We start from the raw sequence: 10,212 nt of genomic DNA on the forward strand, positions 1-10,212 counted from the left end.
CTGAGCTGGATTTGTGGAATTCTTATGCAACCGATCTTATGCGATCTGTGACCTGTGTCTGTATGTGTTGTGCTGGAGATTAATATCCTACCCAAAAATTCTTTATTTTTTATTTTTTTAAATATTCTTTTCAGTCTGGACGGTTAGGTCTTCCTAGCTCATCATAAAAATGCCGCTGTGATGTGTACGGAGCATATTAAAATTATTTTGGTAAAATATGACTTTTTTACTTTTCATCTAAAATTTCAACTTTAATTTTGTAATATTAAAAAAATAAATCATACTTTTTTTATGCAACTTTACTGTCGTACTTTTTTCCTCAATAAAGCATAGCTTTGTTCTTACATGATTCTATTTTCGTCCCCCAAAAAAACCTTTATATACATATTACAAGTTGATTCTCGTAGTATTATTAGATTTTATTCAGTGTGGCTCTACTACTGTAGCTTAGCTCCCATTTATAATTTAATGCAAACAACAATAAAGACGCAAACATATTTTCACCTGTCAGGCTTGATTTATTCCCTTAAATTTCACAGATAAATTACTCACTTTTTTTTTTTTTTACACAATTGAAAGATACACATCTTAAATGTACAGAGATAAAATACATAGACTTTGCCTGCTCTTCTTTAGTCCTGCAATTGTTTGTTTTTAAAGCGACAAGGTGTAGTATTTAGACAGCGTCTCTGTCGTTTCCACGGTGACTCAAGATGACCTATTTTTAGTGGTATATAATTTTGGTAGAGCAGCCAGGACACCTGTAAACGTTGTGTTAACATCGATGCTCACGTTACTTTTCTGTTTGCGGTTTGCTCAAATGATGGGACAATGCTTATTTCAAGACATGGGGTTACAACACAGATGATTAATTCATTAATTTGTTGTCAACGTTTAGTACGTACATTCATTGCTTGACTTATTTAGTGATGAAACAAATGTAAATATGGTAATTTGTATTTGAGTTAAAAACAACTTGTATTTTCTGTTCTATGCAGTAATCCCTCACACATTTTGCGGTTCACTATTCACGAGTTCACATTTATTTATTTTTTTTTGGGGGGGGGGGGGACTATTCTTTTATTTATGAAAAAAAATTCACTTAAACTTAATATAGCCAATTCTAAACAATTTTCGGGAGCGGACTCAGTTACTCGCTATTTTTCGCTGGTCACGGCAACGCTCGGTCTTCTTAGTCAATTTTCACTTCCCAACAATTGGGGGAGCCCTTGAGCAATAACGCATGTGTTCATTACCGTTACCTTTAAGCTATGATCAATGATGCCAAGCATTTTTTATTTATTTATTTATTATTATTTTTTAGCTCAAGTTAAAATCAATGTATACAAGCGTTACACCTTGGATTACAGTGATCAATGGGAACTTTTATTTCTACCAAGTTTGGTGTCAATAGCTATTTAACTCACTGCCAACGGTCCACCTGTAAACCTTGCTTCAGTGTGATGTTTGCATGCATACAGTAGTTCTGGCTAATAAAAGAGTATTTCATATTCTGTATGTGCAACAGCAAAAGTGGAGTAGGAAACAACAATATCCCCAAGCATAGAATACAGTAAACCCCCCTCGCAAATTTGCCTAGTCTTGGATTTTTGGGGGGGAACCTATCTGCTGAAAAACTCACCTATTCGCTCTTTTTAAACTCAGGCTATCGCAATAAAAGTATTGCTTTGGTGCTATATGGTAGCATTTTAGTGCCAAGGAAGTACAGTGGAACCTCTGATTTTGAAGGCCCCAGTTTTTGTAAGATTCAGTTTTCGACAATTGTTTTTTTTTCTCCAAAATTTGTCACGGTTTTCATCCATCCAGGTGGGTTTTTTTTCTGGTTTGAAAATGATCAGTACCAAAGTCCTCCACCTGACTGCCAATCATTCCCTGGAATTAAGCGCCCAAACGTTGCCGTGTTACGGGGTGTGGCACTTCCTTGAGCGAAGCGTTTGCACTGCTGATCACTTACTGACTGAACCATGGATTTCACTGCTTAGCTGCAGTATAAACTTTTTATCGTAGTTCCTTGTAATATTTTTAGGTGTCTGCAACGGATTAATTGGATTTATATTATTTCCTAAGGGAAATATTGATTAGTTTTTCATAAAATGTGGTTATAGACAGACTTTTTGTAATGGATTAATCAGAAAAAAAAACAAGGTTCCACTGTATACTGAGTTTCATTTCAAAATAAGTAGTGCTTTGCCATCTTCATGTGGCATTTATAGGTAATTACAAACCTCTTTAGTGGGGGTGTCACTTGCAGATTTTTGCTAATCTTGACAGGGCTCTCAGTCCCTATCCCCCGAGAATAGCGAAGGTTCACTGTACTGCATTTCAGTGGATTCTTTTGAGTCCCGGCAGACACATGCTCATGATGGACACCTTTAGAAAGAACAAGGCCAGTTGGAAAGTTCAACTCGAGGTGGCCTCTGAAGGCCGTGTGAAGTTTTTGTGCACAGGCGAGAGGTTGAATAAGGAAAATGGGGGTGGATCCAAAGTCCCCAGGCCCGGATCGAAGGGCGAACACGGAGGGCGAACGCGCTTGGCATGGGAGCAGCTTCAGTTGGGGAGCGTGTCCAATCCCAGCGAGGCCGCGTGCTGCTTGGCTCTCAGCCGGAGGTTTTCGATGCTGGTGGTCTTGCTATTGAGGCTACCCGGAAGGCCGCCCGACGCCCCTGGCAGCAGCGGGCCGTTCCACACCTGCTGGGCCTGCGATAGCGTCTGGTAGTAAGACTGGCAGGGCAGCGAGCCCAGCGGGGACGGCATGTTGACGTTCATGCCCAAGTAGGGCAGCGAGGACGGCGCGCTCATGTCGAAGGACGGGTAATGCACCAGGTTGTTGGTGGCCGCCATGTGCTGCCGGAACTGCTCCTGCAGCCGGAAGAGGCTGAGAGGCGACGACGCGTATGAGTTGCTCTGGGCCGGGCCGCTCGTCACGCTGCTGGAGGACGGCAGGGCGGGCGAGCTCAGGGGGGAGTCTGAGAAACAGGAAGAGGATGTTATGAATTCACATTCTAAACTACAACTTGTAATTCTTTTAGAAAAACTATATGAGAGGACATGAAGACAGTGTTCTTACCCGATGTAGGGCTGAGTTGTTTGTAGGACGGCGAGCTTCCACCGGGCTGCGTCCCCCCGTGCGCTTTCGCCTCCTCCCTGGCCCTCCCCCTCGCCTCCCCCCTCACTGTGTCTTCCTCCGCGTCCGCGTTGTCCTCTACCGCCGATTCGCCATCCGACGGCTCGGGGGAAGTGATGTTCACCTCCACGCTCGTCTCGCCGGGCTCGTGAGACCTCACCGCCGCCAGCCTGTCCGACTCGGAGTGGCAGGACGAGGCGGAGGATGGAGGCGGCGGGGTAACGCGTGTGTCGTCGGCGGGCGGGACCTCGGCCTTGGCTTCATCGGTAGACGCTTGGGCGGCTCCTGACGCCTCCTTCTGCTTCTGGAGCTGCTCCTTCTGCAGGCTGCGCTGCTTCTTGCGAAACTTGGCCCGCCGGTTCTTGAACCACACCTGAGCACATGCGTTGGAGGAAACACATCATGCATTGTTCTTCACTATTTCAAATGGTGAAAGTGAGGCGAGCACATCCACCTCGCAGTTCTGAGGTTGGGGGTTTGATTCTGAGCTCCGGCCTTGCTAATGGAGTTTGCATGTTCTCCCCATGTTGTTGTTGGTGAACATTATTAAAATATTACAGTAAACCACTGCTATTAATGGGGGATTATGGACCGAACCCTGCTGTGAATAGTGAGAAAAATAATGTTGTGTTACCTGCACATGTTGCAGAGACTCTCTAACTTCCACTAACAACCCAGGCTAAACGTAGCTCCTCCCTGATGTTGGTATCTCAGTCAAGACGTTTCGCTTCAACAGACTTCCTTGATGCTAATTGCTTCTTTCCTTTTAGCCTCAGCTTTGGCTCCATCTTGTGGTATATTAGCGCGTTCCATTCAGCAAATAGCCCAAGATAAGTTCCACAGAGAGAACAGCAGTAGGTGAATTTCTGAATAGCAAACTCTTCTGCAATGTTCACTGTATTATCAGAAGCGAAGGCTGGTAGCACTGTTAGCTCATGCTAATCTGTGCAAAGTCTGCAGCTCTGCTTACTTTTTTGGCTTTGACATGATTCAGTCATGTTTTTTTTTTGTTTTGTTTTTTGCTGTGGATCTTTGAGCTTAACTAATCATGTCATCGGAGGAGAGACTGTCGGTGGTTATTATGTTAATTGTCCCCACTGACCTTGTTAATGGGCCTTAAGTGCAGAATGGTCCACTTTCCCCGATGAAATGAATGGAAATGTCATTAATATGTTACAGCTTCCCCAAAAAACAAGCAAATATTTGTAATTACCTTTTAACAAGTAGCACTCTATAATGTTATACTTTATAAAAACCCAGCGTAATGACAATTGATTAGCAGCATTTTTTGCTTCAATTGAATGGACATTGTGCTGCTCCTTCTTGGGGGCAGTATGATACAGACATGGATACTGTACATGGAGATGGTCACAATTGCTCAGTAGGGCACAGTATTATTAGTCATTCTTCACAGAGGATCAAGAATATAAATGCCTGTGAGTATTATGTTATTTGTCTACTTGTCTACATGTGTTTCAGTTTTCAACTATGCGATGCTTGGGTCAAAAGTAAGGTTAAAGATGCTTTACCTGCACTCGCGCCTCGGGCAGGTTGGTGCACATGGCCAGACGCTCCCGCATGACTACGTCCGGGTAGTGCGTCTTCTGGAAGGTCTTCTCCAAAGCCTCCAGCTGCTGGGCGGTGAAGGCCGTCCTGCTGCGCCGCTGCTTTCGGTGCTGGGAGCCGTAGCGGGCCTCCAGGATGATGTCTTGAAACGTGCAGCCGTTGAGAGAAAAAACAAGCCACGCGGCACGTTTAATTGAGGCCCCCTGCGCCGCCCGGGGGGTCGACGGCGACGCCGCGTGACCGGCGGCCGATACTTACCAGCCAGTCTTTCGGCCAGCGTGAGGGCGTGCACGGAGGGCCGGTAGTCGGGGGCGTGCTGCGCCTGCTGTGCCGCCTGTTGGTGGAGGTTGTACATGGCACTGAGGGAGTTCATGGCGTGCAGGGAGTAGCCGTTGACCCCGTAGTGCTGCATGACTTCGGGGGAGAAAGCATCTAGGTCAGGCCTCTGCTTGCAGTGCTTCTCCACTTTTGTTCAGACAAAGCACAAATTATTGACATTAGGAAAAACCTCCTGGGAAACCAACAAACAAAAATGTTTGTTTCTGCCATCAAGTGGAAGAACATTTAAACATTTTTTGCCTGTCACTATATATATATATATATATATATATATATATATATATACAGTACGTCAGTTGCATCGATAGATCAGATGAACTAAGATACATTATTTGACATTTTTAGAACTATTAAGTTAAACTGAATACTTTCCACCCTCAAAAAAAATGTACTCAGTGGCTGAAGACGAATTAATTTTGGGCAGGTTTTCCATGCATTTGATTTATGGAGCTGCAGCTTCAACTTAGTACATCCGTGTAGTATCGTATAATTGAGTGGGTTCAACTCATCTGTATCAAATACAGCCAAGATAATAAGTGGACACTTTCAAGTCTCTCAATTAACCTGGCATGCATGTTTTTGGAATGTGGGAGGAACCCGGAGAAAACCCACGCGGACACACGGAGAACATGCAAACTCCACACAGGAGTGTGGGGGGGGGGGTTATGATTTGTACAATACAGTGTGAGGAAGCATCATTATTATTTAGTTAGCGGTTGGAAGTGGATCATTCAAATGGCAACAGGTGGAAGGACATCGACACGAAAAGTCTTTGTGTGCGATTGATAATTAGCCCCGATGCTTTGTAATTGTTCAAAACAGCTTTTACAGCAGGTAGACTAAACTCTTGTCATGAATATCAAAAAGTTACCAGAAGAAAAAAAAAAAAGTGTGCTTGGGATGCTGTGGCCAAATAAATAATGATTATTGAAATGATTACAAAATATGGAACGTCGTGCATTGTATTACTGCTATGCATACTGTATACATACATAACTGGAAGACAAACGTTACATTATGATGAAGTATAATATTAAGTTCGATTGTATATTTCAAACTCATAATTCACAAAAGATAGTGAAAGTTTCAAATCTATAAAATTAAGGCGCACAATATAACTAAATACCACTTCAAGGATACACAACTATTTATGGCAATGTCTTATTAATTAAAATGGACTGTAAATAAAACATTTGTGTTTTCATCATATTGAACTTTAAAATGAAGATTTAAATATGTAATTCCACCGTCATGCAGTAAATGGTACATGGGATGAAATGTTTTTCTGTGATAGAATATTGTTTTTTTCTTAATAAATGTCTTGGTTTGTCATAGTTCTTTCTACAATCTACAATTTATTATGGAATAATCTGTCATTTCTGACCAATAATAGTGATTTATAAAAGGAATGTTAGAGATTTTTGTTGTTTCTATTTTCAGTATACTGTATTATGTTCTTTGCCATAATATTTTTTTCCTCCAAAAAACAAACCATTCCGACAACTTGGTTTTCTTTTTTTAAAATTAATTAATTCATTGTAAGATATTCTGCAAATAGTTAAACACTCTTCCTAATGTTTGTTTTGCCTTTTGAAAACGACGAGGATGATCGTTATTAATGGTTAATGAACGGTCAAAATAAATAGTTTTCTTTGCTGTGTGACAGTTTAACCCGTTTTTGTTTTGTTTTTGTCCCCCCCCCCCACCCCCCGCCCCCCTTCTTCCTGGGCCCTGCACGTTGTTCGCGTTGTGTTCCAGACGCCTGCAGGCTGACTGACACATTTGCGTGGCGCTCCCCGTGGACTCCTGTCTAATGTGGGTGCAAATGGGTTTGAACTGTACCGGGCTGTTAATTCATCATCGAGCTGACACATGAAAGGTCGACCAGCAGCATACATGCGAGTGTGATCAAATCTTCTTCGAAAATAACATAATCTCGGCAGTATTCCTGTAATCTGCACCATTTTCAAATGCATTAAAGAAGAGAATAAAAATCAAACATAATGTTCTTTTTCTTATGTCTTCTGTTCAGGACAATTTGGCTCCGGGGTGTGATTTAACCCTCATTATCCTAATTGCCGTGGATTTATGACTTACATAGCATTTGGCTCCAGGCGTGAGCTTTGCATTGAAAACGTTAAAGTGGGAGGAGGAGGGGGGGGACGGGACAAAAAACATTTGAATTGACAATTAACCCGCGTGAAGTGACACGCGAACCTATAAATAATAATCAAATAGAAATGTGACAGCAAACTAAAACTAAAAGTACTGTGCAAAAAAATATTACGCTGCTTGGTTTCTTTTCTCAACATTCATTTTTGACATGCATAATAAAACACATACCACTATTGTCGAGAATCTGGGTAAAGGTGTTGATATAAAGCAATTTATTTACTCGCTTTTTGTCATTGGAGTCACTAAATAGACGAACAAACACAATGCAAAACTGATTCTGCTCTGTTAGTGGGAATTTTAGTTATATACAGTTTAAGCATTATGGCATTGTTACCATTAAAAATAAAAAATTCTAAATGCGGGTTTAGTGTTTGTTTTAAAAAAAAAAAAAGATTTCACTTACCAAGTGATTTAAAAACAGTTTTACGTTAACAAAAGTAATAACAGCACAAAACAAAAATGGGAGAATGTCATTTTTTTTTTGTGAACAAAACAAAACATGATTTTCAGTGTTATTCCTACTTACCTCTGTCCTCTTTGTTCTCTTTTTAAATGAAATATCTCCACCCACTGTCGATTATTGTCCTCCTAAATAGTCTCGTCAAAAATCCTCATATTTTTCATTACTGGTTTAAAAAAAAAATATATATATATACATATATATATATATATCTATATCTATATATGTCATTTAAACGTTTCCCTTTTGAGTTCGTGAAAAGATCCTGAAAACATCCCGCGAGGTTCCTGAAAAGTGGCGAAGATGCTTGCGGCGTCCATCTGTGGAACCTTTTAAAAGTGCGGCGCACCCAGTGACGTGGACATCGTGTCGGCCAATCGCGTCGCTCTCCTCCACCTCGCAGCCCCGCCCAAATCCGCCACTGAAGTTTAGCGTCCGTATTTTCTTTATTGTTTAAAAACATGATGAATGTAATTAATATTACGTTATTGTCTTTTTATTTTTTGTATACTTGGCTGTAAATGAGTTCGTTACATACTTTACATCAACATCGCAATTAACGATCATTTATTTCTTATTGTAACTACTATTTATTTCAGTCAACATGACAGATTAATAGATTTAGTCTTATGTATTTTTGCATTCGAATTTAAATGTGTAGACATACAGTTTATGTCCAGAAAATAAATATGCCTTTTTGCTTTATTTAAAAAAATATTTTAAAAAAGCTATCGTGTTTAAGGGTAATAAAATAGTTTTAAATTGTTTAATTAAATACATATTTTTTTATTTTTTATTTTTATTATTTGTTCTTTCTTTTCAGGTTTATTCGGGGCCCTGTTACCCGCGCTGGAGACGCAGGCTGCCGGGCTCCTGCCTCCAGCTTCTCCCGGTCGGGCCCCCGAGGGATTTATTTGGGGGTTCGGGATTTGGTAGACAAGACGCCATCTAACCCCCCCCCCCCCCCCCCCCCCCCCCAAAAAAAATGTCTTGAAATGACTGCTGGTAAGAGGATTAAAACAATAATGCCCCGCTCCTCTTCAAGGTTTTTTTTCCCGTCAAAAGATTTCTTCTCCGTGAGGAAAAAAAAAAAGCGTTTAGGTTTTTGGAATTAAGGGCAGCGAAAAGAAGGAGACGAAGTAGCCTTTTAATGTAAGTAAAGCTTGCATATTTTGTGGAGTGCAGAGTGAGAAACAAAAAAAAAGTGTCGAGGGGGTGCAACGAGGTGAGATGCCAAACTTCGCTGGAGACGTTTGGACACATTTGCAGCCGTGCAGCGTGGGAAAGGGAAAAACAACCCTTGACATTTTTCTGGTAGTTTTCCACCCTGCAACGGTATAGCATGTATTTGAATATGTGTGATTTCATAACTTCCTGGCAGATGACATTATCTGTTAAATTGAATAGGATGAAAGGAGAACCACAGTAATATCTAAGATGACAATTCTAACCCTTTTATTTGGAGGGGGGGGGGGAAGTTTTATTTTTTACAATTGCTAAATGTAATCAAAATACATTTTTAATCTCTATACACACACGTGTTTCTTTTTTTCTTATAAATGGTTGAATCATGTTTACTATAACACTGAGTCAAAAAGGATCTTAATATCATAAAAAAGATTAGATAGATAGATAGATAGATAGATAATGCATTGATCCTTTGCAGAAAAGGAATTTGGCACCGAATAAAAGCACATTAAATGCAAAGTAAGCAAAAGAAGCAAGGCAAAGCAAAATGAAAAATATGCAAAAAGTTTGTCCAGTGTATGATTTGCAAAGATTGGAGAAGTTCTGCTTGAATCCAAATATGTTTCTCAAGCTCAACACGGGCTTAATGAGATTTTGGGCCAAGAAAGAGGAGCCGCACAATCAGTTCTCCTCTTCTGATTGATTTATTCACATGTTGCAGCTCGTTGGCTTTCAAATGGTAAACACATTTTGCTCACTGCTGCTGCTGATGATGACGATGACGCGGATGCTGATGATGATGCTGCGGCAGTGGAAGTTTTCGCTCTCCTCGCTCATTGTGCTCACCTTCAGGATGCTAACTTTCCCTAAACCTCGAATTCATCTGAGATTTTGCTGGATTTCCTGGGGGCTCTCATTGTTCTGTGCCCCCCCCTTTAAGCTCCTCTCCAGATCTAACTCATCGCCTTTCCTCTCCATCATCCTCTTCCCGCTTGCAAACTTTATCCTCTGCATCAGGACCGGAGGCGGCTCAGCCGAGGGAAGCCGCGGCGATTTATGAACCTCGTTCGGTTTTTAATCGGGTTTTAAAACGTGTGGATGTTTGTCGTCCCGCTCCTTCAGCGGCCACTGTCGAGGAGAAAGTTGATGCTGTCAGCCTTCGGAGCCCATTACCTTGTATCATTAAGCTTTCTTGGACATCATGAATATATTAGCTGGCACGGCCCGCGCGTGCTCGCCACCGAGGTTAGCCCTCGCACGTGCGCTCGTTTGGGTGAAATTAATCATTTCGATGCATGGCTCGGAACGGAGCGCTTCCGAGGGACTCCTGTGACTGGAG

At 41.5% G+C, this 10,212-nt stretch overlaps 2 protein-coding genes across 3 annotated transcripts in view; one reads left to right on the top strand and one right to left on the bottom strand.

The window, feature by feature from the left end:
- The window catches only part of faah (fatty acid amide hydrolase), a 29,415-nt gene extending 20,888 nt beyond the window's left edge, over window positions 1–8,527 (top strand). Inside the window, exons 16-17 of the mRNA XM_061779421.1 lie at window positions 6,809–6,865; window positions 8,509–8,527. Of these exons, the coding sequence (XP_061635405.1) occupies window positions 6,809–6,827 (19 nt within the window). The 3' untranslated portion in view covers window positions 6,828–6,865; window positions 8,509–8,527. The remainder of the gene's footprint in view (window positions 1–6,808; window positions 6,866–8,508) is intronic.
- dmbx1b (diencephalon/mesencephalon homeobox 1b) lies at window positions 496–8,246 on the bottom strand. 2 transcript variants are annotated; one of them, XM_061779423.1, is made up of 5 exons: window positions 7,752–8,246; window positions 4,970–5,176; window positions 4,675–4,853; window positions 3,089–3,518; window positions 496–2,987 (listed from the first exon to the last, which is right to left on the bottom strand). In XM_061779423.1, exons 2-5 carry the CDS (start codon window positions 5,121–5,123, stop codon window positions 2,569–2,571), a joined length of 1,182 nt encoding a protein of 393 aa, XP_061635407.1. In that variant the 5' UTR covers window positions 5,124–5,176; window positions 7,752–8,246; the 3' UTR covers window positions 496–2,568. The 2 variants fall into 2 exon arrangements, with proteins under 2 accessions (XP_061635407.1, XP_061635406.1); XM_061779422.1 differs by having other exon boundaries at window positions 4,970–5,125; window positions 7,752–8,245.
- Window positions 8,528–10,212: the final 1,685 nt, after the last annotated feature.

This window comes from Phyllopteryx taeniolatus, chromosome 7 (assembly GCF_024500385.1).
Source record: "Phyllopteryx taeniolatus isolate TA_2022b chromosome 7, UOR_Ptae_1.2, whole genome shotgun sequence".
Lineage (NCBI taxonomy): Eukaryota > Metazoa > Chordata > Actinopteri > Syngnathiformes > Syngnathidae > Phyllopteryx > Phyllopteryx taeniolatus.

Excerpts from the sequence above, each read along its gene's own strand:
- dmbx1b (XM_061779423.1), bottom strand. The coding sequence starts at position 5,123 with ATGCAGCACTACGGGGTCAACGGCTACTCCCTGCACGCCATGAACTCC. Across the intron at positions 4,854-4,969 it reads GCTGGCCGAAAGACTGGCTG|ACATCATCCTGGAGGCCCGC; the intron begins GTAAGTATCGGC and ends GCACGTTTCAAG. Across the intron at positions 3,519-4,674 it reads TGCCCGAGGCGCGAGTGCAG|GTGTGGTTCAAGAACCGGCG; the intron begins GTAAAGCATCTT and ends GCATGTGCTCAG.